The 27235-nt window shown below is 34.7% G+C and overlaps 1 protein-coding gene across 7 annotated transcripts in view; it reads left to right on the top strand.

Moving 5' to 3' along the window:
- The window catches only part of ASAP1 (ArfGAP with SH3 domain, ankyrin repeat and PH domain 1), a 459738-nt gene that overhangs the window by 391459 nt on the left and 41044 nt on the right, over positions 1 to 27235 (top strand). For all 7 annotated transcript variants that reach the window (XM_031947203.1, XM_031947200.1, XM_031947198.1 and 4 more), the window contains 9 exons: positions 3380 to 3428; positions 12071 to 12234; positions 15189 to 15322; positions 18519 to 18610; positions 20439 to 20625; positions 20764 to 20849; positions 24736 to 24851; positions 25023 to 25090; positions 26620 to 26727. In XM_031947203.1, the coding sequence (XP_031803063.1) occupies positions 3380 to 3428; positions 12071 to 12234; positions 15189 to 15322; positions 18519 to 18610; positions 20439 to 20625; positions 20764 to 20849; positions 24736 to 24851; positions 25023 to 25090; positions 26620 to 26727 (1004 nt within the window). The remainder of the gene's footprint in view (positions 1 to 3379; positions 3429 to 12070; positions 12235 to 15188; positions 15323 to 18518; positions 18611 to 20438; positions 20626 to 20763; positions 20850 to 24735; positions 24852 to 25022; positions 25091 to 26619; positions 26728 to 27235) is intronic.

The raw sequence follows: 27235 nt of genomic DNA, 5'->3' as shown, positions 1-27235 counted from the left end.
TTCAGCACTGGAAGGTCAAATACCGAAGCTGAAGTTAAAATACTTTGGCCACATAATGAGAAGACAGGAGTCATTAGAAAAGATTCTGATATTGGGAAAGATTGAAGACAAAAATAAAAGAGGACTGTGGAGGATGAAATGAATAGGTAGTCATAGAAGTAACAAACATGAACTTGGACAGGTTTCAAGAGATAGTGGAGGATAGAAGGGTCTGGCATGTGGCTTAAATAACCAAATAACAGGGACTGAAGTCAGAAAAACCTAACTTCAAATCCTGCCTCACTCACCAGCTCGGTGATTCTGAGCTAATTGCTTAACCTCTGACTGTCTCAGTTTACTCAACTGTAAAGTGAAACTGAGCAGCTACCTTAGAGGGCTATTGCGAGAGGAAAAAAGATATTTTTAAAACATTTCTTAATGGTTCCTGGCACGTAGTAGGTGCTTAACAAATGCTTGTTCATTTCCCTCTTCTGTAACATTTTAGGTTTGAAAGTCTCTTTTAGCTCTAAAATGCTGTGTTTTTTGAGGGGAGTCTATATATAGTGCATCTTCTTCCCTTTAGGAAACACTGTACCAGACAGAATCCAAATAGTTAAGATTTGATTCGCTTGTTTCAGTTTTTTAGAAAAGGAGATTCCATATACCTATCCAGTATTCTACAAGCTAATATTCCTATAAGTTTCTGGTTTTCTCTAGTAGTAAAAGAAATGCCATTCTAATCTGATCATAATTAATAATAATGTTAGCTTGCATCTGTATGTCACTTTAAGATTTACAAAGTATTTTACATACCTTATCTCATGTCATCTTCAGAACAATCCTATGAAGTAGGGGCTAGTAATTATATATATATATATATATATATATATATATATATATATATATATGTATATATATATGTGTGTGTGAATTCAAAGACTCAGCTGACCTGTATATATATAAGTATGTGTATGTTTATATACATACATAGATGCATAAAGTTATAAAAGTCTGAGAAGGAATCTGAATTTTCAAGTTCAGCATTCTATTCACTGTGCCATCTAGCTACCCTATTAAAGGGCTATTTAAGAGCCCCCAGATTAAAGGAAGTGGGAGAGAAGACTTTCGTATTGGAGTTCATTGAAGAGGTTCAAAACATTTTCATTGAAAATACAAAGACAATCAGCATAATCAGTTTGCCAGTTTTTTTTCCTTCCTGTCTAGGTTGCTGCCTGTTTACAGGTTTAATCCTGTAATCAAACATCAAAGGTGACAGATTCCATAAGGTTCATAGAATCATAGGAATTAGAACATGTAGCAAACTTAGAAGACATCTAATCTAGTGATATCAAGCATCATACTGTAAGGATACAGTATATTATATATATATATATATATATATACAATATACATACATGTATACATACAATATACAGAATATATACAATATACATATTGACTTAGAAGACTATATATTCATAGTATCTATATTCTATTGTATTTTTATTTATTTTGTGAAATATTTACCATGTACATTTTAATGTGGTTCAGCCACATTCTGGAATGCTATGGGCCACCTGTTTGATACCTATTAATGTAATCCACATATTTTGCTAAGGCTCAGAGTATTTGTGAAGAGTATTAGTAACAGATCAGGGGTTCAAACCTAAGTTCAATGTCTCTAAATCCAGTGAACTTGAAACCAATCCCACAATCGTTCCTTTTCCAAAACATAGGTGACAAGGTTACTGGAGATTAACTGTAGGTACCTAACTATTCACCTTACACATCCTTATATCAGAATTGACTTGGAATCTAGGGAAGCAGGACCATAGTCAATAATATTTTCACTGCAAAGAGCCACCAAAAAAAAGTTTTCATGCCCTTTAGAAATAGTTTTGTTACTATTATATAAATATATTGACCTAAGCATTTAAATTATTGTGATATCAGCTTATATTTGCATTAAGAATTTATAGCGGAAAAAGACCTATATTGGAAGAAAGAGAAGGTAGACATGAATTCCAGCTTTGCTTCTTACTGCCTTTTGTGAATATGGTGGCAAGTCATTTGTCTTCTTAGCATACATTTTATATCCTATAAAATGAGCAACATACACTTAACAGTCTCTTTCAGTTCTAAATTCTGTAATCTTTTTGCTAGTCAAAAGGTTGTTTTTTTCTTTTGGTCTGGACCTAATTTGATCAGTATTAAAACTTTGACTAAAAAAATTTTCTGTACCAATGGAGATCAACTACCCTTGTGCTAATTCGAGTCTTAAGCAGTTGATTGGGTTTCTGCAGGGTTATGTGGCTTGTCCAAGGATCACAGGATCATAAAAAGAGCAGAACTGGAAAGGGAACCTTAGAAGCCAAAAATCCACACCCTCCCCCCACTTTGCAGATGAAGAAACTGAGACATAAAGACATAAAGTAATTTGTTTAGGGTTATAAAGCTAGTAAGAATCTGAGGCAGATGTGAATCCTGACTTCAAATCTAAAATCCTCTGCATTGTACTGTTTCCTCTGTGTTTCCTATGACCAAGGAATTAATTGATCATGAGTACTATTAAAGGTTTATTTTTTTATTATTATTATACTTTTTATTTACAAGATATATGCATGGGTAATTTTATAGCACTGACAATTGCCAAACCTTTTGTTCCAATAATTTTCCCCTCCTTCCCCCCACCCCCTTCCCCAGATGGCAGGTTGACCAATACATGTTAAATATATTAAAGTATAAATTAAATACAAGTATACATGTCCAAACAGTTATAACAGTTTATTCTTTAAAATGCAGCATTACCACAGTAGACTACACCCACCTTCTAGATTTAGGAGTACATTAGTAAGCACAGCAAATTCTAAACTATGGGGAATTGCTGGGCATCACTAAAGCATTTCAAAACAAGCTGCTTCTGCAATTCTTGGCAAGCCTGTTTACACCTTTAGCCTTCAGCATCCTCCTTTAACTGATTTAAGATGACTCTTTGGGAAAGGGCTTAAGTCTTCCTCACAGCAGCCCTATTTCACTGGGCAGCACTCACAGCTTCCTTAGACTTCTTTGAGGTAGAATAGTTCTTTGGAGAATTTAATCTCCAGGATGACCAGAAGGCTAAGGGATAAGTGATTTCTTAGAAAAGGGATTTTTTTTTTAAAGGAAAGGAAAGGCATATTAAAAAAAAAAAAATTTGAAAAGGGGAAGGGGAAAAGAATTGAATTGACAGGAAGGCATTCTTTTGTCTGAATGGAATTTATTATCATTCAAAACACCATCAAACTAAGACAATGAATCCAAAACCTAAAGTGGTAGATGATTATTGAATGTCTTTTAGAATTTGATCTATATGAAATGTTGTTTATAAGTTTTCCTATTCTTCCCTTTTTTGTACTTTTAGATAATAGAACTTATCACTTTCAAGCAGAAGATGAGCAAGACTATGTAGCGTGAGTATTTTCTTTTTTAACAATAATTTGTTACACTTGGACAAATTAAAGAAAGCAAACAGGTACTCTTCTATCCAAGATCTAGTTCTGAGAACTAGAAGATACAAAGGTTCATTCCCTACCCTCCTGGAGTTTATGGTTGTAAGGTACGAAAGAAAGAGTATACTAATAGGTACACAGTGATAACGAAAATTCTGGCCAGAAAAAAAAAATAATTTCTAGCTTTGGGGATAGAAATGGAGAAGAGAAGATAAAGCTTCCTTGAGTTGGTATCTCCTGGGCTTGAAGAATGGCTAGAATTTCAGTAAGATTTAGGTGAAAGAGTGAACAAACACAGGGAAAGAAGGAAGAGAATGAGAAATTCAAGCAACTGTGAATTAATAATATAATTCCATGAATTCACAGACAACTTTTTAATTTCAAAAACACTAAGCTTTTGCTTCTTTGCAAAGTTCTAGGAATATTAAGACAGACAAGCAAATAGTCCCCTTTCTCAAAAGAGCTTCCATTCTATTAGAGTTTACATTCTATATTTCCTCTAAATTTTTGTATGCTTTCCCATATATGAGATGAAGTTTTGGTTTTGGGTTTAGTTTGATTTAGATTTCTTTTTTGTTTGGTTTGTTTTGGTCATTAATTATTGAGTGCTTCCTATATACCCAACACCATTTTACAAAAGACATTCTTACTTTGAGGAATTTATAGTTTATTCATCATTTTCCTAAACAGATCAAGACCAATAGTCCATAAAGGACATCTGTCATTTTAAGTCCATAACCATCATTTACAAAACCCATGGCTCTTAGATCATAAAATATAAAAGTTTAAAGAAATCTTAAAAATTATCTAGTCCAGTACCTCATTTTGCTTGTAAATCAATTTTCCCACCCCCACTTTTTAAGGCACTTAGATGGTTCAAACAGTTTAACTGAAATTGATTTTTTAAAAAAAGTTCTATGTTATCTTTCTCACATATGTGCATATATAGTGATATAGATACACATATGTATGTGAAAATCATGTGTATGTGTATATATGTAAGAATATACTTATATTGCAGTAGATTAGCTTAGAATTTAAAAACAAGAAAAAGGTTTTAGGGTTTTAAATTTTGTTTTAAGCATATTAGAAAATCAGGATTTAAATAACACAAATACTCCAATTTAGCTAGAATATGTGAGAATGAATAGTGTTTATGTTTCATCTGAAAAATCTGCATAAGATGGACTTTAAAAAATAAGGTATAACATGTTATCTCTCTGCTGCCTGTACAGTGTATATGTATACACTGTAGTACTGAAAAAGATTGTTTCAATTAAGAGTGCAAATATAAAATAAAAGGAAAAAAGAAGAGTAAGCTCCAAAGAAATATAAACTAGGCCTGACCTATGATCCCTCTTCTTAGAGTGCCGTCTTCCTACTTTTCCAACATAGTTTCTTCTCTCTACTCTCTCCTCTTTGTGGCTCTTCAAACAAGACTTAATCTCCTCTCTCCATGCCTTTGCACCAGGCCTGGAGTTATCCCCTCTCTACTTCCTATTCTTGAGTTCCCCTGGCTTCCCTTAAGATGTAATTCACTTCTTACCTCCTTTGGGAGACCCTTTTCAGTCGGAGACCCTTTTCAGTCCTTTGTCCAGTTGTCTTCCTTTTTGACATTACTTTCCATTTATTCTGCATATCTTATTCACCTAGTAATCATATATCTCCCTCATTAGAATGTGAATTCTTTTAAGGCAGGAAATATTGTTTGCCTTTCTTTGTGTCCCCAGTCCCTAGGACTACTACATACTATTATATGACAAGCAATTAATAAATGTTTATTGACTGATACAACATAAGAGAACTGTTCTTAAGACTTTTGCTTTCTCACTTGACTAATTTCTCCCCCCTCTTCTCCTCCCTTCCCTTCCCCCCCCCCCCCCCCCCCCCCCCCCCCCCCCTCTCCCCCCCCCCCTCCCCCCCCCCCCCCCCCCCCGAGTTCTCCTATACCTTATTATTACCTAGGAGTGAGAAAGAAAGGGATTTGCACTAACTCTCGGAACTAAGAAAACAAAACAAAAAAACTCATGGCACTACAGTCTATACTGTACAATGTTTGCTTATTATTATTAACACTAAAGGAAAAATGTGCCCTGACTTGGAATTACTCAAATGATGTGACCTTTTTTCTTTCCATAGTTTCATAGGTACCCAGCTAAGCTGATAACTTTTTTCTCCCTTTTTTTCTTTCTTCCTCCCTCTAGCTCTTTTCTTTTGCCCTAGTTTTCTCACCTTCTCCTTCCATAGCTCCATTTTTCTTTCTTCCTTTTTCTCTTTCCCATATTCTCTGCATTCCCTTCTTCTTCTTTCTCTTTTCCAACTTCCCTCCCTAGTCTGTTGAGCTAGCCTTCTTGCTTTCTCTCTCTCCCTGCTGCCTCACTACCTTTTCTGATGTGTAGGGGACCAAGTACAGATGTAGAAGAGTTTCTTTGAGCCCATTTTCCTCTTTGCATGTCTCCGTGACTTTTTAATCTCCCTGACCTCATATCTTTTTTTTTTCTCTTTTACCTCTTAAGTCCTGTTTCTTTGAAACATATATAGCTCAAAGACTGTCTTCTACATGAAGCCTTCACTGTTCTCCTAAATTAATGATCTCCCTCTCAAAGATGTATATATTTGGACTTATTTAGACTTATTCATTTCATTTTTGTGTTTTATATGTATATATGCACTTGTAGTCCTCCCCTCCCCCCATTTAAAGAGATTCTCTTTTGGAATAAAGATTAGTTTATCCTTTGAACTTGTGTCTAGTACGTGCTTGGCACATAGTAGCTATTTAATAAATACTTGTAGATTGGTTGATAGAGCCGGGTGAAAGATACAGTGAAATGTGGTCAGTAATAGATCACAAAGTAAAATGTTGAAGATAAAACCATATCAACAGTTTAAAAAAAGCACAGGAATTTTCCCATAAAATAAATATGGATGTTTCTAAAAACGAACTTTACTATTTATAAAAGTATTTGAAAATCTGTTATGTAAAGAGTGATTAGACTTGTTCTGCTTGGCCCTAGAGAATAGAATTAAGAATGAAAGACTGTGAAGTTACAGGGGCAAATTGAGGCTAAATATATCAATGAGAGCTATTCAAAAGTAGAATGGTTGGCTTCAAGGCATAATAGTTTCCCTGTCATTAGTGGTTTTCATGCAGAGTCTGGAGGACCATTTTGATGGTTATCCTGCTGGAGGGAGATTCTTTCCTGTTCAAGTACAAGTTGGAATGGATGCCCATTTGAGGTTCCTTCAAAATCTGAAGTGGTGAGACTGGACCTAGTCAACAAATATTTGCATTTTTTGCTATCCTTATTCATACTTGACACTTACTTCATTTCATTTTCCTGAGGATCACTCATATATTAAATACTTTGCTGGGCCCTAGAGAAGATTATCTTCTCTTTCTCATTCTATCTGTCCATTTGTCTTTGTTTGAAATTTTTATTTGAAATTGTCAAAAGCACAATTGCTGGTTTTCTAAAAAGAAACTGTTCTAGGCTTCTTTGATTTTATTGTTTTAATTATTTATCATTTTTAAAGTTAATGAATTTTAAGTTTTGCTTCCTCAGCCTTGTTTTTTTTTGCTTCATCCCTATTAATATCTCCTATAGCTTCCCACCTACCTCTGGTGCTTTGGAGTTGCCCGGGATTGGGGGGGGGGGGGTGCGGAGTGGTAAGAGAAGCAGACTTCTTTTTCCTCCTTCATAGCTGAATGGGTGCAAAACATTCTAGAACCTTCAGTCTTCCTGCCTGCCATTCCCACATTACCCTCCCTTCTTCTTGCCCTTTTCATTCATTCAGTAGATATTTGCTGTCAAAATTGGTATAGTAAAATGAGCACTGTCTTTGCAGACTCAGGTTCGAATTCCGGTTTTGCCAGGTATTGACTATGTGACTGTGGAAAATCACTTTACCTTTCTAGCTTATAGTTACTTCATCTATAAAATGGAGAAATTAGATTACATTATCTCTAAATTCCTTTCCTGTCTGATCAATATTTAGTGGGAATGATTTTTTAAATTATATTATATGCCTTGAAATGAACATACTTAAATATAAATAATAGCAAAGAACATATGTCCTTCCTTGCAGTGTTATTTAGATGTGTCATGTGTCCATTTCCTGATTTCTCAACAAGATTATAAGCACTTGGAGAGCAGGGTCATATTTTAGGTAGTGAACTCTCCATCACTGGAAATGCTCTAACAAAGGTTAGATGATTGAATGTTGCCAGTAAAAGATTATATGATTTTAGAATTAGTGAGTTAAAAGTGAACTCCATCTAAGTCTTTCCTTTTTCATACTTAGATACTGAAACCTAGAAGAGTAAGCTAATTAACTAAGGTCCCATAGGTAGTAAGTGGCAGAGCCACAAAGTAAAAGGGATTCTAATATTGAGTAGAAAGTTGTTGTAAATGACTCCCTTAATTCCTTCTAGTCCAATCCGGTGATTCTTTTGAAACGACTCCTCCCAGCTCTCTAGACCTTGAATAGTGCTAGATGCATAATAGTAGTAGATTCAAGTTGATCCTTGATCAACATTTGCTCAGGGAGTGAATTAAGATGGTTGTGGTTACATTCCAGGAGAATGTAAGCCCCTTGGCAGCAGAGATTTCATAATTTTTATCTTAATATCCCAAACCCTTTCTAGTATTGAGTGCACAAATGTTTGGTGAATTAAATTCTATTTGGGCTTGTATGTCATTCTTTGACCAGGAATTCTGTACTAGCCACAGTCAAAGGAAGAAAAATTACTCACTCTTACTTTTCCCATAAGGGATTTTTGATACCTGTATTTCTACTAGACTTAGGGCTCTATTTGTGTATGCTTGTATGCGCGTGCGCACACACACACACACACACACACACACACACAGATACCTTTTTAGTCTCCCCTACTTGTACCCTTTTGATGGTCTCTGCTTTTTATTTTCAGTCATGGTTTATACTCTGGACCCTTCTTTTTCCATTTTCCTCTATATTTCTTTCTCAAATGTAGTTTGGGTTTCAAACAGTGGAAACAGCAATTATTTTATAAAAGAGTGAATCTAGTTCAAATCTTGGCTCTATTGCATGCTTCCTGTCTGACTTTAGGCAAGTCACTTAAACCATGGGATGCAGTTTCTGGATCTTTAAAATGAGAGGACTGAACAAGATAATCTCTTAATCTCCCTTCCCGCTTTAAAGTTTATGAAGTAGTGCTAAGATCCACCACACTGCCCACAGACTCTAACTAAGGCAGAAAGTCCAATTATCCAAGTAGTTCCATCAAGGGCCAGCCCCAGTCGTCCTGATCTATATCCTGACCCAGATGGCTCTGGAGGTGGAAATGAGGCAGGTGACTTTGCCCAGCCCTCCCTCACTGAAATCCAATGCAGTTGCAGGACAAACAGCTCCTATCCTTATTCATGCAAGATGAGTAAATGTATTCACTGAAACCACAGCAGGAAAGTCAGGTTTAAGCTCTGAAGTTTATTAAATTGCCCCATCAGGTACTTTTTAATTAAGTGATGCTGATGAGTCGCTCCAGAAGTCTGAAAATATGCACATCCCTCCCTAAGTGAGGCATTTCTGACTTGTAGGGAGCAGTACTGGTTTGCATTGGTGGTAATGAACTGAGAGAGAATGCCACCTAGAGTACACAAGGGTAGTTGCAAGTCTTGTAGGAGAGGCTAATGACGGGGGATTTAGAGCTGGAAGGATCCTTAGGATTTGTTTAGTTCAGGAGGTCCTAAAACTACAGCCCATGGGCCAGATGCGGCAGCTGAGGATGTTTATCCCCCTCACCCAGGGCTATGAAGTTTCTTTACTTAAAGACCCACAAAACAAAGTTTTTGTTTTTACTATAGTCCAGCCCTCCAATAGTCTGAGGGACAGTGAACTGGCCCTTATTTAAAAAGTTTGAGGACCCCTGGTTTAGTTCAACTCCTTCCTTCTATTCAGGAGACTCAAAAAAGTTAAAATACTCACCCCAAGTTGTAAAGTTAGTGGCCAGAAGAGAGATGGGATTCAAACCCCAGGCCTCCGCCCTCATGACATGTCCTCTTTTAGGAAGAACCATGACTCTCAAAAGTTTGTTTTCCTTGCTTAATGGTGATGTTCCTCATTCCATGAGAGAATTAGCAGTTTTCTTTGTTGCCCCCTCCCCTGAAAATTAGCAAGGAAAAGGATTTGTATATCTAGAACATAAACACGAGAAGAAATGCAAACCCTTATCTTCAGAATAAGGAGCAGTTATTTATTGAATATTAAACTGTCAATTTTGAAGACACATTTGTTAATTCTGAATCTTTATAATTAACCTGGTCGTTTACTTTAATAAACATTTTTAAATAATTAAATGAACAGGAAAAAATAGATTACATGCCATTAGTGTAGTTCCTATTTGTGTTGTTATGCTATTGTAAGGAAGGCACTGTGCTTGATGCTGGGATTGCTCTACTGAAATAAGAGAGTTACTGCCTTCAAGGAGCTTGTAGTCTAGCAATGGGACTAAGACCTACCTACAAGTTCTTGTTAAGGCATTTTAAGTCATGTCTGATTTTTTTGTGTTCCCATTTGGGCTCTTCTTGGCAAAAATACTAGAATAGTTTGCTGCTTTCTCCTCATTTGACAGATGAGAAAACTGAGGCAAACAGAGTTAAGTGACTTGCATGGAATCACACAACTAGTAAGAGCTTGAGGATAGATTTGAAATCAGAAAGATTGAATTTTCCTATCTTCAGGTCCTGGACTCTATCCACTGCGCCACCTAGTGGCCCCCAAATATGATTTTTTTAATAGCTTTTTATTTATGAGATATATGCATGGGTAATTTTTCAGCATTGGACCCTTGCAAAACCTGTTCCAACTTTTCCCTCCTTTCTCTCATCCCCTCCCCCAGATGATAGGTAGTCCCATATATGTTAAATATGTTAAATACAATACATATACATATATGATTTTCTTTTTTAAAAGAAAATGACAATACCAATAATTCATACTTTTGCTTATAATCTTACACCATGAATAATTTATAGACAACTGATTTAAAAAAAAGAAACTAACTTTTGCTTATAGTCTTACACCATGAATGACTTATAGACAACTGATTTAAAAAAGAGAAACCAACAATGAATAATAATTTACTTTTGATATTTGAGTTTATAAAGTTCTTTTCTGAAAACAATCATGTGAATCAGTCAGTAAACATTTACTCCTACTATATGCTAAGTATTGTGCTGATTGTTGTGGATACAAAGAGAGGCCAATTCTCTCAATGAATTCACAATTTATTGATAGAGAAAACATGTAAACAACTATCTACTCTGTGAGATAGGTTGTATAGAATAATATGTACAAAAGATGGATCCAGGCAAAACCACATGAGAAATTTGAGAAATATTATCTTTGTGAGAATCTGGCTTTTAGTGCTTTACTTTTCTCTCTCCTTTTACTATTTTCTCTCTCCTTTACCAACCATTCTTTTCTTAGCCTGGTGCTGAATCAGGCCATTTTTGCAAAATAATAAAGTTATAAAAGGTTAGCACTAAACTGGATCTTAGAGATCATAAGCCAACATTCTTGGGTTACAGATGATAAAAAAAAAACCTAAGAATCAAACCAGTAAAAACATCTGTCTTCTTTGGTAACCCTGGTCTTGTGATTCATAAGACTATATAATAAACTTACCAAGTGTTGACTTCTCTTCTGGAGTCACTATCTCATCTCTCCAAAAATATAGAGGATAGCTTCTCTTTGTAATTCACAGTTACAAAATTCTTGATGTAAATTACCTTACCTTAATCCTTATAGGGATTATAAGAGGTAAATAATACAAACAGTGCCATTCCAGTTTTATCTGTGAAGAACTAGGGTAAAAGGACATTTGTGGAATGTCTACCCTTAAGCCCAGTTTGTTTGTTTTATTGTGTTTTTTAATGATTTTTTTCTAACTTCTATCACTTTCACTCCTTCATTCTTTCTTCTCATTTCAATTTCTTTCCCAATATTAGAATTTTTATTTACTCTTCACTATCCTTTTTTCTATCCTTTTCCACTCTCATGTTAGAAACCCTTAATTAGCATTATAGATTATAGATCATAGATTTAAAACTAAAAGAAGTCTTTGTCGTCACCTAGTCTGATCATTCTTAAATTTTCGTTCTCATATTTTTATACAATTAAAAATTGTTGATCTATTCAGAAAGATTTTGGTTTGTATGGGTTATCTTTATAGATATTTATAATATTAGAAATAAAAACTAATTTTGAATTTGTAGACCCTCTGAAAGTGTTTCAGGGACTCCCCAGGATTCTCTGGACCATACTTTGAGAATCCTTGATCTAATCCAGTCCTTCTATTTTACAGATAAGGAAACTGAGGGGCAGAGAGTTAGGTAGCTTCTTCAGTGTCACAGAGGTAAAAAAAATAAAAATAAAAATAAAATAAATAAATTTAGCCAAGATTTCAACATAAATGACTTTGACTTCCAGTCCAATGGAGTTTTTCCTACTGTACCATATAGAGTATCCATCTGTGTGTGTGCCCAGATCTAAAATAGTCCAGGGATGAGAGGAAAATGCTACTCTTTTTTAAAAGTCTCCCTTTGGTTTTGGTTTTGAAACAGGTGGATTTCAGTATTGACAAACAGCAAAGAAGAAGCATTGACCATGGCTTTCCGAGGAGAACAGAGTACTGGAGAAAACAGCTTGGAGGACTTGACAAAAGCTATTATTGATGACATCCAGAGATTACCTGGGAATGATGTCTGCTGTGATTGTGGTTCATCAGGTATTCTAGCTATTTTTTCTGCTTTGACTCTCTGCCAATTAATTTATTTTGAGTTAACTTTCTGAACTTGTTTGCTTTTTCTTCTGAATACTAAATCATATAGTTGTTTTAAAAAAACAGTCTTTTTATTATATTCTACAGAAACCGTAGAAAAACTTTTTCATGTGGTGTTTTTCATGCCTGAAAAAAGTACACTCTTTGCTGTATCCCTCACAAACTAACCACTATTCAAAACATTCCCCCAACTTCTCTAACGTTTATGATCTCTTCCTTCTACAAGTCCAAGTTTCCCAGTATCTTTATGGTATGCATCAGATTTAATATCACAGTTATCTTTTCTTATTACTCCATAATATTTAATCCCAACAAGGAATTGTAAATTCTTCAAGGACAAGGAACTGTTACTACTACAAATAATAATTCAGTAGTGCCTATTTATATAATTCTTTATAGTTACAAAATCTTTTCACTTCTGTTACCTGAGTCTACTCCCTTATGGCTACACTTACCATCCTTGTAATTTTCTAAAACTAAATCTGCTGTCCTAACCAATACTCTCCTACAGATATTGCCTCTTCCTATTAAAATATACTCTTTTTGAAGATGATGGGACTATCCATGCTTTTGTATTTGTTTCCTCAATATTTAGCCCAGGAGTACATAGTATACAATAAATGTCTATTATTCACATATTCGTTCATTAACTTACATGTTATCTTATTTGAGAGCCACACTTAACAGAATTGTACAAATATTATCCTCACTTTATAAATGACGTAGTGGCCTAGAGATAACAAGTGATTTGTCAGTGACATCCATCTACTTAATGACAGAACTTCCAAGTCCAATATCTTTTCCACTCTACCAAACTGCTCCTCTATTTTTATATGTAAGCTGGGCAGACAAAAATATCTTACTTTGCAGAACACATACCTTTTATAGTGTTGACAAAAGGCTACGTGGTAAAACAAGTCTTAGGATCATGGGCACCTGTATTAGAATCAAACCTTATATATCTGTTAGCCGTATGACCATGAGTGAGGCACTTAACCTCTCAAAATTTCAATTTTTTCATCTACAAAAGGTATATAATAATCTTTTCACTCCCTGCTTTACAGACTTGAAAGGGAATATGTTGGTAAACTTTAAAGTGCTATATAAATATGAGTAAATATTATATTCTCCACATGTCTAGATAAATTTTTACACATAGTAGATCTTCAATAAAGATTGATTTGCAAAAATGTGCCATTTGAAGGAGGGGTGGGTATCTTTGATACATCACAATTTTTGTCTAGAAAAAAAATGCTTCCCATTGTCACTTTGTTCCTTGGAGTTTCAAAAAAGGAAAGTGTTATGTTCATTACTTAACAGCTGTCTTATTATCAGCAAAAGCTCCATGGAGAAGCCATAACCAGGACTGATAGGTTAATGCTGGTTGTAGCTTATAGGTTATTGCTAGCTGTAGAATCCTGTCTCTTGTGAATAGCATTTAATAGCTATACCATCCATCATTGTCATAGAACATAGAGTAAAGGGGGAAAAGTACTTTTGTAAGGTTTCCAAGAATTTATTTCAACTGAAACTTTAGGGGGAGCATTTTGTAATCCTAATTTTGTATTGGATTAAAAAATCATTGGCTTTTGGTTTTGTTTATTTAAGAATTATGTACTTCTTTTCTCCATCAAATGTTTAGATGTTTATAAATAACATTCGAACTAACATGATAAAATATAATTTTCCATATATTAATTTCCACATCATAATTCTTAGACATTTTAGAAGTAAACCTGTCCAAAATAAAGAAAGGAGTCATTGAAAAATCACTTTTTAGAGGGCCGCTAGGTGGCTCAGTGGATAGAGAGCACCAAAAGCTCTGGTGCTCTAGAGCACCTGGAGTCAGGAGGACCTGAGTTCAAATCTGGCCCCAGACATTTAATACTTCACTTAAAGTGACCCTGGGCAAGTCACTTATCCCCAATGACGTCAGTTCCTCCCCAAAAATAAACTTTTTAAAAGGCATAAGAGAAAATTTAAGGCAATTCAAAGAAAAGCACAAAAAAGTAGAACTTATTTAAAGTAGCAGGTTGAATTTACTATCTGTATATCAATCACATACACATATGTTAAAATATATGTGGAGGGAATTTGCATTTTTGCATTTAATTCTCTTTTTTCTGATTTTATTCATATATGAAAATATGAAAATGTATATGAAAAACAAATCTTATAAAAAGGATGTTCATTAAGGTCAGATTTTTTTAAATTAAAAAATTCTTATCCTCTTTTACTAGAGGAGGTAGAAAGAAGAAGTAGAGGCACACTGGACAAAAAGCATGGTAATCTAGGTAGTAGGCCCTCCTCTGCCACTCACCACTCCTTTGTGACCTAGACAGGACTCATCACTGGGTTCATATTCTGTCTCTACCTTCATGGGATTTTGTTACCTCAGCTTTTGGGGCCTCAGTTTTCCTATGTAAAGGTTCTTAACCATTTTTGTATGTCATGGGCCCCCTCTGATAGTCTAATGAAGCTTAAGAACTCCTTAACATAATGTTTTTGAATGCAAAAAATAAAATACTTAATATTACAAAGGAAATCAATAATACTATCATTAAATGCTCAAAAAATTTAAAAAGAAAGGGAAAAAAGTTCACAGACCCCCAAATTAAGAACCCTTGGACTAATTCTCCATGGATACTCCTAATTTCAAATCTTACAATGTCATGACCTATTTGTGTCCTAGTAGCCTAATCTGTAAGGTAGGGGAGCTCAGACTAGATGACTTCTAATGACCCTTACAGCACTAGTTCTTCTACTGTTTTCAGTTGCACATTTTTATAATGCATCAGAAACTTGATTCTGTTTTCCACTGAAATTTTATCAGCCACTTCTAAAATGAACTGTTCACTAAAATTCATTGTCTTACTGTGTTTTTAAATCTTTTTCTATAGAACCCACATGGCTTTCAACCAACCTGGGTATTTTGACCTGTATAGAATGCTCTGGAATCCACAGGGAAATGGGGGTTCATATTTCTCGAATTCAGTCTTTGGAATTAGACAAATTAGGAACTTCTGAACTCTTGGTAAGTTGTTTTCTTTATTTTGGAAAGATTTCAGAGCATTTGCATAAAGATGAAATTCTTTTTTTTTTTTTTTTTGGGGGGGGGCTTCTTTATAGTCTGCTTTTTTTAAAGCTTCTGCCAACTACTTGCTCAGAGAGTTGAATGAATTTTTATATAGATATTCTGTGACATTGTAATTTGTTTACTAAATAAAATCGATGGGTTTCCTTTTTTGCTTGAATAAATGTTGAATCACTAATTGGTGTATACTGGCATGACAGTCAAGTCAAAAGTTTAGCCAAACTATGATGAATCTGAAGAAGTTTGAGGAATTTCCCAAAGTCTCTTAGAATGCTCAAATGAAGTTTTTATATTGCAGCTTTATTACTCATCAGATAATTTTTTTAAAATTCAATATTTCATGTTTTTTTCTAAGTTTATAAATCATATATTTAATAGTAAATTGGGAGGGAAACTGAGTACTCTTGTGTTTAAACTCCCTAATAGCTTTTTTTTTTAGTTTTTTTTTAATAGTTTTAATCAATCATAAGTTATTTTAATTACTAGGAAGTGAAGTATGAATATAAAGTTTCTTGTTAAATTACTGTAGTAACTTGTTTCTATTATGAGTCATCAGAAACTCACTTCCTCTTTAATCCTTTCTTGAAGGAATAGATGGTATGATATTTGATGTTACAGTTTATAAATTTATAAGGTTACACAATCATGAGAAATTTATTATGTTATCAGAGGATTTTTTTTTAATTATTGAAAAATCTTCCAGTTGTAATCTTCCTCTGCCCCTTCACAACCCTAAACAATTCCTTTAGAGCTGCTTTTAAGTTAAACATTAAACAAAGTCCAGCAGTGAACCCCATTTTTATCTTCTACACAAACCCTAAAGCCATGGATTGCTAAGAGATATTTATCAAGATACCCTCTTGGCATCCTCTGCTCATTCTTTGGCTAGTAATTAGTAATTACCTAGCACCTCTTATCATAGTGGGGAAAAGTCTTTCCCTCTAATGGAGATGATAATTCCAAGAAACTAACTGTAATTTAATGGCCCAAATCAATAGGCCATGCATCTGGGTATAAAATACATATTAAAGGCCACATTAGACCTGACTTCTTACCTCGTCTTTCTACTAACCAATTGTGTGATCTTGGGCAAATCATAGCCTTTCAATTGGATTCTATAAGCTTCATAATGCCTTCCAACTCTAACTTCCAGGTCTCTCTACCTCCAGGTTTCCTGTAGGAACATACCTAGATAGACAGTGAGATTTGTCAACAGATATTGGTTGACTCAACCACTAGCCCCTAAGAATTTTACTGTTTCAAGTGAACTTTTTTAAAGAACTAGTTACAGAAAGTTTAAGATCTAAAGCATATTTTTCTGACTCATCACAGCTCATTTCAGGATGAATATATATTGGAACAGAACCATTTGATTCCAGCAGCAAAATACCATTCAGGTCTCCCTCTACCAAGAGCTTGTTGCATAGTGTCCCTTATTCTGAATTCTATCAAGAAAGATTGATGGAAATGAGTCTGGAATGAGACAGCCAGTATGTGCTGAAGCAAGGATTCATGAAACCTAAAAAAAAAAAAAAAAGTCCTTATTTAATAAAATTCTCTCATCATGACTATGTATGTTAAAGTTATGGTTACGTATCTTTCCCCTCTTTTTCCTCTGCCCCTTTATCCAGATGTTCTCCCAATTCCTTATCCACTCTTGCCTCTTGAAATTTTTCCATGCCTGCCAGTTGGGGAAGGGATAGGGAAAAGGAGAGAAAATTTTGGAACAGAAGGTTTTGCAAGGGTCAGTGTTGAAAAATTACCCATGCATATGTTTTGTAAATAAAAAGCTATACTAAAAAAAGAAAAAAAATTTTTCCAAAGCTCTACTCAGGTGCCACTTTCTTGATCTTCCTCTACCCAGTTGCTAATTCTGTGTCTGTATGTATGTGTCTCTCTCACATTTTGTATTTATTTATATTAAATTACCTGTACTTATTGATACGCTGTTCTTTGTTGCCATGTATTCATTGTATTCCCCATGAGAATATAAACTCTTTGAGAACCAGGAGTATTGTTAGATTTTTTTTTCTCTTTTATCCTTGCAAGATCTTGCACAAAGTAATCACTTAATCAAATAACTGTTGAATTGAATTCAAATGAATTGAATAGCACTGGATTAGATTCACCTATCTCTAGCCTCAGGTTTGTGAAATGCAGATCATTAGTTGGTTCCTGAAGATAAACACACATGAAATATTAGCATTTATATAGGGCAAATATGTCAAATGCTTTTATTCACCAATATATGCCATTCCTTGTTTTCCACAATAACCCCTGCATCACTTCACTCACTGCATCCTTTTAATTCTGCTTTGTCAATATCTTTCATCTTTCCTGACCCGAACATTCCAGTTGCCATCATGCTAGTTTAGACCCTGATTGCTTCTGTCCTGCATTATTGGAATAACTACTAATCAGCCTTCCAACTTTAATTCTCTCCTAACTCCAGCCCATCTTTTACACCCATGTAGAATAGTCTGACGACCTCATTATCTTCTGATGGTTTCCCATTAATTGCTGGAAAAATTCCAAACTCCTTTGCCTAGAAGTGAAATCTATCCACAACTTGACTTCACCCTAATTAATGGCTTTTTCTCTTACTACTTCCCTTGCCAAATCGAATGAAGTATGTGCCATTTATTGGGAAGGGGGGGAGGGAAGCTGTCCCTTGCTACTTCCTTGCCTTTGCTATACCTGGAATGTGCTTCTCTGTGCCTCTATTTGTTGGAATCCTATCCATCTATTAAAGCCAACTCAAACAGTCACTTCCTCCATGAAGCCTTTCTTGATGTTCCCTCTGCCAATGAGAATTATTTTTCTCTTTAAAATTTTATTGTACTTTATTTTTATCTCTGCTATGCACTATCAGAAAGCTGTTTGTATTCCTGTTTTAATCACTAGGCAGTACTTTTGAAAGCCTAGACATTAGTTGTTTGTTTATCTTTGAATCTTTCACAGAAGGCAATCTTTTGGACACAATATGTACACATTTAATATTTGTTGACAGAAATGTATAAATTCTTCATAGAATTATGGCAAATAAATCATCTGACTTCCCAAAAGCAAATGAATAGCAATGTTTTAAAAGAGTGGGAAATGGAGACTACAATATTATTTTGTATTTCTTTTGCAGCTGGCCAAGAATGTAGGAAACAATAGTTTTAATGAAATTATGGAAGGGAATTTACCTAGTCCCTCACCAAAGCCCACTCCTTCAAGTGATATGTAAGTAATTTTTAAAAATTAAATTGTCTCTCGTTTATCAAACCTTCCTACTTTCTAAAAGTTTTCAAGTTTGTTTCCATTGGGGAACCAGTTATTAGGAAGTATAAATCAAAAATGTCCTTTTAAATATGGGCTCAGCTTCTAATAAGTCTCATTAAAAAAAAATTTTAGAAACATAAGATTCTCTACTAGGAAATATTTTGTCCATATTATTTTAATTTCTTTTTAATGGCAAAGAACTCATTATTTAGTTTTGAGTAAATGATACCAGACATTAAATGTAATGTTAAAAGCATTTATTTATGACAAGTATTTTTTCAACACAGTAAAACTGTATTCATAGCATATATTATAACATAAAAGAGAAGTGCTTTACTGAGACATGTGTTTCTCAGGATCTTTAGCAACAGGTCACTTAGTCCAAACTTCCCATTAGATAGATAGAAGAAAAATAAAGTGATTTGCTCAAGGTCACAAAGAAGTCTGTTCAAAGCTGAGACTGAAACCCTTGACCTCCAAATCGAGTGCTTTTTCCAAATGCCTTTCATAAATTTCCTCTCCATTCTAATTATACTAATTGTAGTTCACCAATTTAATCATTCAGTATGCATTTGTTCTTGAAAAGATTTCCTACAGTGTCTATTAATCCATAAGATTAGTCTATTAGTCTTATCAATTTAAATAATGTGGAAAACCATATTTATATTCATTTATGCTTCATATGAAATCAGAAAGCCAGATGATAAATATTTTTGACCATGATCACAAATTTATTCAAGTATAATTTTAAGATGTTCTTTTTTAAACAAAAGACCTGTTTTCTTAAAAATCTTCAAAGCAAGGAAGCTTCTTTATTACTGAAATGGTAATAATGTTGTAGTTTACATTCATGCCCCATTGAGCAGAGTCAGCAAGGCACAACATTCCAGTGACCAGCTAGAAAAAGAGGAAGGGCCATCTGCTCCCTGGGAAAGCTAGGCCTCTTGGAAGTCAACACTTACCTAAAAGAGAGAGTATCAATCTCATTTCAGGTGTGAGTGACAGATGTTAGAAAGTAGCAACAGTTAGACTGAGTGTGGCACTAGTAGTCAAAGACAGGGAATAGCTTTTTTGGAGCAAGCTAATTCTAATATTGGACAAATAAAGTTCCTCATTTATAAAATGATGGGATTGGACTCCTTATTTTCTAAGATCTCTTATAGCTCTACAATTTTGTAATTAGTTTATGATTCATCTTCTATGTTTTTCTATTGGGTTATCTAGCTATTTTCCTGCCTCAGTTATTATATTCAGTTCTATTTAGTTTTAAGTAATATGAGAAGATAATATTCAGTCTCCTAACTGGAAAACTAGTATGTTTCAAAAGTATGTAATATTTACATTGGGAAAATGTGTTAGTACAGGAGTATTATCTCATTGAAGCTACTTTTATATTTTCTAAAAGAGATGTTTGCATGTATATAATATACCCAGTCTTGAGAAAGAAGATCGTGGTGGACAGAGAGCCAATGTTAGCGTAAGGAATATCTGGGTTCCAGTTATTCCTCTGATAAATCAGTACCTGCAAGTGTGTCTTGAAGTTACTAATCATTGCTCCAAACTCTCATTGCCCCAAACATCTATCTAAGAATATAACTTATAAACAACTTACTGACCTGCAACAGTTTCTGTACTAGAAATTTCCTATATTGAGGAAATCAGAGGTACAACAAATCACCACTTCTTACCCCCAACCCAAAAACAAACAAACAAAAAATTCAACCACATTATTTGTTCCATAGAAAATAATATTCAAAATACAATAGCAAATCCTTTTATTTTGTTTTAGGACTGCACGTAAAGAATATATCACTGCGAAGTATGTAGATCATAAGTTTTCCAGGAAGACCTGTTTATCTTCATCTGCTAAGTTGAATGAACTACTTGACGCCATCAAATCTAGGGATTTACTTGCACTAATTCAAGTCTATGCAGAAGGGGTAGAGCTAATGGAGCCATTATTGGAGCCTGGACAGGTAAGACACTCTATACTCAAAAATTTGGAACAGACTCTGTTGCATCATATCTGGTTACAGGGGAGAAAAGGGATTTGTTTTGCAATTGGCCTCACAAAATGATAACCTTTTAATATCTTGCCTTTTCCATTTTTTTAGGAGCCAGGTGAAACAGCCCTTCATCTTGCAGTCCGAACTGCTGACCAGACATCTCTCCACTTGGTTGATTTCCTTGTACAAAACTGGTATGGTCTATTTTCAATATTGAGTCAACTAAAAATATCAACAAAAATTTTTGTACTTAGTAGTCTCACTAGTTATAGATGTACCTCTCTTTGTGTAACAGATTTGGCCTTGGGGAATTTTGTATAAATCAAATACTATCAATATAATCATCTTACCATCTTGAAATCTGAGGTGAAACCTTTAGTAAAGAAAAGTCATTTTGTAAAGTAGATGACAATTCCCAAACTAATATGTCATATAAATGGAGATTTTCATGTTACTGGATTTATTGGGGGGAAAAAGTATTTATATTTCACATTCACAAAGAATATTAGCTATGAAAAAAATTTTACTACTATTACAATGCTAGGGGACTTTGAAGTACTTTTTGTGGACAAATAAATAAAAGGGGCAATGAGAAAAGAGAGAGAACATTCAAAATGCCTTGGGATAATTTTAGGGTGAGGAGTTAAATCTTAATGCTTTGACCCAGATTGTTCACAATAAGGGGGATAAAATGGCTTTGAAGGAAAAAATCTCTGTGCAAATATTTCAGATTTTATAAAAGGTAAGAATGAAATAATGATGCATTTCCTTAAGTTGAAGGAAATATAAAAAAAAGAACTGTGTAGTAGTAGGAAGCTGGGCTGAAGTGGTAGAAATGTTCCCCTCTCATTGTACATATAACTTGCTCTGTGACTTTGAGTTCTTCATCTTTAGTTCTCATTTCCATGATCTGAAAAATGAAGCAGTTAGGCTAAATGATCTTTAATTAAGTTCCTTTTGTATCTAGTAATTGTGGAGGAAGCTGCCAAAAGGTTAGTGTGGAAAGGACAAAGGGATAGAAAAAAATATCAGCTTAAAAGAGTGATAAATGCCAAATAAATATGAGATTAAAATCAAATCCTCCCCCCCCCCCATTTACATCAATAAATAAAAATTATATAAAGCAAATAGAGAGAAGATAGACAAGACAGACAGACACAGATAGGTCATTTATTAAATACCTGCTATGTGCAAGCAACATTTCCTCTTTTATAATAGTGTATAGGATAATTAGGAACATAAAAATAAAATGGAAATATTGAAGCCCCAGTCTTATTCTGATTTGAACAACAAAGATTTATTTTGTTTAATCCAACTTGGACAGAAACTTCAAGAATCTCTTATTTGTAAATTAGAAAAGACAATTTTATTCTTGCTTCATTTCATCCCTAAACTTATAACTAATGAACCAACCTTTCTTTTTGTAGCACACGAGCATCTCTCAAAAAGCATGTCGGTAGTTCAATGTTTTTAATAGCTTCTTAAAAAACACTTGTCCCTCTTGGATCCCAGAAACCAGGAAAGATCTTCATATTTCCTTTATTTTGCAGAAACTATAATTTGTTTTCTGACCTTTGTTTCATACTTCAGTCAAGAATAGAATCTTAGATCTAGGAACTGGAAGGGACCTCAGTAGGCCATCTAGTTCCATTCCTTCACTTTGTGAATCAGGAAACTGAGGCCAAAGTGATTTGTCTTATTTCCCAGAGACAGTACAAAGCAGAGGTAGGATTTTGTTTTTCATTCTTATAGGCAAAATTGAATTGTCATTGCTTAATATTAGTCAAGAACTTCAATCAATACTCTTATCATAGATTTAGAATTTGAACAATTCTTAGAAATCATAATCTAATCTCCTCATGTTTCACAGGAGGGAGCTTGAAGCCCCTTATGACTAAGTGATTTGTGCAAGGTCACACAACTATAAATGGGCAGAACCAGGTTTCAAATCTGAATCTTTTGACTCCAAATCCATTGCTAAATTTACCATATTCTGCTAGACATGAAAGAAAAAAAGAAAGGAGGAAAGATAGAGAAAGAGAGAAAGGGAATATGAATCAATAAATTTCAAATTTTTCAATTAGAAGCAAGGTGGAAATGGCCACAGTCATAGCTGAGAATATATTCTGATCCTGACGTAGTGAAATACCTGTGGAGACAAAGGATGTCTAACATGCTTACTAGATTGTTTGCAGCTAATAGTCACTAAGCAATGAAGAATATCCTATGAAAGCTATTATAATCAATAGACCTAGTTACACTGATGTGGATGAAGAAGCCTAAAAGTCTGTAAGCAAAATGGTGTTATTCCTTCTTCCTTCTCCCCCTCCAAAAAAATGAAGTGATGAAAATAAATAAGAGGCTATGAAGATGCTATAAAAGAGGAATAATAAGGAAAACTTTGGAAGAATAGTCCAAAGAATCACGTGTTTCTTTCCTTCACTGACCACAAAACTGCCATATTATTGACTTTTCCCAGTGATATTCTTTATAGAAAAGATGGGAATAAGATGATCCAACACAGAAAGTACTAAAACTTGATGTTTTGTATTAGAGCATGATTCTGGTGCCATGATGATGTCCATATTGCTATCACTGTTTAAATAATGATTGCTGCCATTCCCAAAGAGCCTGATACTATAATGAAGAGAGAAATACTTCCCTGGAAATTTAGTGTAGTGTCAACTGACTAAAAGATTCAGAGGTGAAAGATTTGACTAACATTAGCAGTTTAAATTAATTTTTTTAAAAATGTAATAATATCCATGTCATACAATAATGAAACAGAGCTACCACTTCCCTGAAAGTGATGGAGTTTCAGAGTATGAAACACAAACCCATTTCTGCCACCAGTGAAGCACTCCTTTTACCTCTAATACCCTTTGCAAACAAAAACAGGATATTAATGGCCACCAATGAAATGAATGGAACTCATTTAATTGACGAGTTTCAGCAATTTCTGGAGGTAAAAAACATTATTCAGCAATCAATGCATAAAATTTTTTTCTGTATTGACTACATTCAGAGCCCAGGCTGAGGACATGCCCTCTCAGAAATAGGTTCTCAATGCAACAAAGAAATTGTGGCTTACTTCAGGACTCTGCAAGTGTTGTGAGGCTGGCCATGGACAAGATGTGCCTGAGCTACTGAAATCCCGTGATTTTCCAAATAATATGAAATTTGTGTTGATGAGAGCCTGAATCTGTGTCTTAGGAAAGAGGATAATATCCACTGTCTATTTATACTCTGTTTTTTAATGCTGCTATTAGACCATTTGAACTTGGAACTTTTCCCAAGATGTTAAAAAGTTTCTTTTGCTCACTTCTCCCATTACTTCTCCAGTCTTTGTTTTTTTCCTGTTGTTGTTGTGTGTGTATGTATAAATATAAAATCTAAAAATTATATCTGTTGGAGCTGGACAAAGCTTTATATGAAGTGAAACATTTCTGATCTTTATATGTACTATTTCCCAGTTTTGAAACCTAAAGAAATGAGAAGTTGGCTGTTTCCCATGGTTTATGCTAACCACAGTACATTTGACCTCCATGGTGACAGTTTCCTGCTAAAGTTCAACAAGCTAGTAGAAAAGTTGTATTTAGGGAAATTGCAAACATTATTTGGAAAATTGTTTCTTAGAATATTTACACTTATTGTCCTGCTTTTCCATGATAGACATGAATGGACTTTCCCATGACTGTTTCCTAACAATTAATGATGGTAGTAGTTAGCCTTTATGTAATACTTTAGATTTGCAAAAGCACTTTTAAAATAACTCATTTGATCTTTACACCAATCTCAGGAGATATATGCTATATATGATCTGCCTTTTACAGATAAGGAAACTTAAGTCAGGCAGGCTAAGTCACTTTACCTGTCATATAGTTAAGAGTGACTAAGGTTAAATTTGAAGCTTGTATTCAGTCTATCATACAACCTAGCTGCATCAGTGCCTAAAAATACATATTTGCAATAAAAAGGAAGAAAAATAAAGTGAAGGGGAAAGCGAAACTTATAAATTGACTTTTACTTCATTTTTAATGACTAAATAGATTTATTAATTTCTATTTCTCTCTCTTTTAGTGGAAACCTAGATAAACAGACTGCACTAGGAAATACAGTTCTGCATTACTGCAGTATGTATAACAAACCTGAATGTTTGAAACTTCTCCTGAGGAGCAAACCAACAGTGGATATAGGTAAAGGAACATATCGATATTGTTTAGAAGTTGTTCCTTCTAAGTAGAATAATGAGAAAATTTAATTTACTAAAAATTAAACCTTCTTGTAATTTCTTTGAACTTCAATATCTTTTTCAATATCTTTGGCAAAGAAGTCAATTTTAGTAATTTAGTTTTTGCCTTTTCTAGTTAACCAAGGTGGTGAAACAGCCCTGGATACAGCAAAGAGACTAAAAGCCACCCAATGTGAAGACTTGGTAAGAAAGAGTAAATGGGAAATAACACGCTTTGTTAACCATCATTTACCTCCACATAATATTTGGACAAAAAATGGAATCGTACATAACTAAGCAAATTCTTCTTTGACAATTGATCAAAAAAAAAAAAACTCAGCCAAACATTAGCTCTTTTAAGAAATAGTTAAAATGGTCAACTTGCCATCCAGATGCCATACAGATGTGGCCTTTGAACTTATTGTTTTGGTAACTTGCAATGGGGCCTCACAAGCGTTAGCATAGAAGTAGTAGAATGAGATCTTTCAACTAAATTCACACTTCTTAAATTTAGGCTTCTGTTAGGCTTACTTGAGGACCTCCAGTGACCTCCAGATATCATGATCAGGCAGTTAGTCAACAAGTGTTTCTTAAGTACTTACTATGTTCCTGTTACTGTCTCAAGCCCTGGAGATACCCAAAAAAAGAGGAGGTGGGGGGGGAACAGTCTCTGCGCCCAAGGTGGGAATAGTCTCTGTGCCCAAGGAATTCACAGTCTAATGGGAAAGACATGTAAATAACTATCAGCATAAGAAGGAGAATGAGAAAAAGAGAGTGCAAGAGAACATACTCACATAAATGGAAACTCTAAATGGGAGCCTAGGAGTCCCATCCTCCAGAAGGTAGAATTTTAGCTGAGTTTTGACAGAAAGTAGGAAATCTAAGAGGAGAGCATTCAAAGCATGGGAAACAGCTAATGTGTAAATGCAGAGTCATGTATGAGGAACTGAAAGTAGACCAATGTAAATATAAGAAGGAAAGGTAAAAGACACCCAAGTTGGGAAAGCTTGAAATGCCCAACAGAGGACTTGAAATTTTATCCTGGAAGTAATAGGGAGCCACTAGAGTTTATTAAGGAGAATGACATGGTCAGATCTTCCCCTAGGAATGTCATTTTGGTACTTTGATTACTTTAAGTGGGGAAAGCTTGAGTTATGGAAGCCAGTATGAAAACTGTTGCAAAAAGATGATCAGGTTTAAGCTGTAGGCACGAGGCAGAGTAAGGTATATGTCTTGGTTAGAAAAGGCTTGTCACTGGGATTTGGGGGTAAGTGATAGAAGATAGGGACCTGAATAGAGATTGTAGATGATATATTCATCACTTGCAAGTACTAAAACACACCTATACGTAGCCAGGTATTTTTATTTTATTTTTTATTTGGAAAAATATTTTGTTTGGAAAGTTACTGAGATAGTGAATGGAACCATAAGGGAAGATTGATCAAGAGATCTGATTTGATTCTGATTCCAGAAGTAGAAATGGTTGGGTAGGCCAAAGAGCACATACTCACAAGGCAGTGTGGACAGGTGGTAAGATGGACCTGGAGTGAAATGAATGGCTGAAGTGAGACCTACTTGTGAGTGTAAATGAGCAGCTACCAGTTTGGGGCTCAGGGAGGTCAGGACTCAAAAGGGTAAAGTTCTCTAGGGTTTGGTTTTTGTTTGGGTCTGTCAATGTAAGATTAGTTCATTTTAATGTTTTAATTGGAACTGTTAACCTTTGTTACTTTCAGCTTTCCCAGGCAAAAGCTGGGAAGTTAAATCCACACGTCCATGTTGAGTATGAGTGGAATCTTCGCCAGGAAGAGATTGATGAAAGTGATGATGATCTGGACGACAAGGTGAGTGTGAATAATTCATGTGATTTTCTGGGAATACCTGTGTCTTTATGGGGAAAATACCTGTGCCCTGCATATGTTACATTCTTTATAAGTGTACCAAACTGAATTCTTGAGTTCCTCTCATGCTTAGTTCTACTACATAATGTTCCTACAAGTTAGCTATGGGAACTTTTTAATTCTTGAGTGCCCAAGCAACACATGTTACACTGGGAAGAGCAATTGATGCGGTGGATTAAATTGTCTATTTCAGATCAAACCAGAACCAGAATCAGACCCAGAAAGTGTAGGAATGAGCAAAAAAGTCCCATCCACACGAAGGGACAAAGGACTAGGATTATAGAGGTTTAAATTGTAGGCTGGAGGCAGAGTAAGGCATGTGTCTTGGTTAGAAAGGGCTTGTCACTGGAATTTGTCACTGGGGATGTGTAACCGATAAGACTCTTGTTTGGATTAGCTATTTCCCATATCCTTACACCAACAGATAAGGAGTACTGAATTCCAGTCCTAA

Source organism: Sarcophilus harrisii, chromosome 1, assembly GCF_902635505.1.
Source record: "Sarcophilus harrisii chromosome 1, mSarHar1.11, whole genome shotgun sequence".
NCBI classification, from domain to species: domain Eukaryota; kingdom Metazoa; phylum Chordata; class Mammalia; order Dasyuromorphia; family Dasyuridae; genus Sarcophilus; species Sarcophilus harrisii.
The sequence above is the reverse complement of the archived record's forward strand: the minus strand, read 5'-3'. Positions and strand labels throughout refer to the sequence as shown.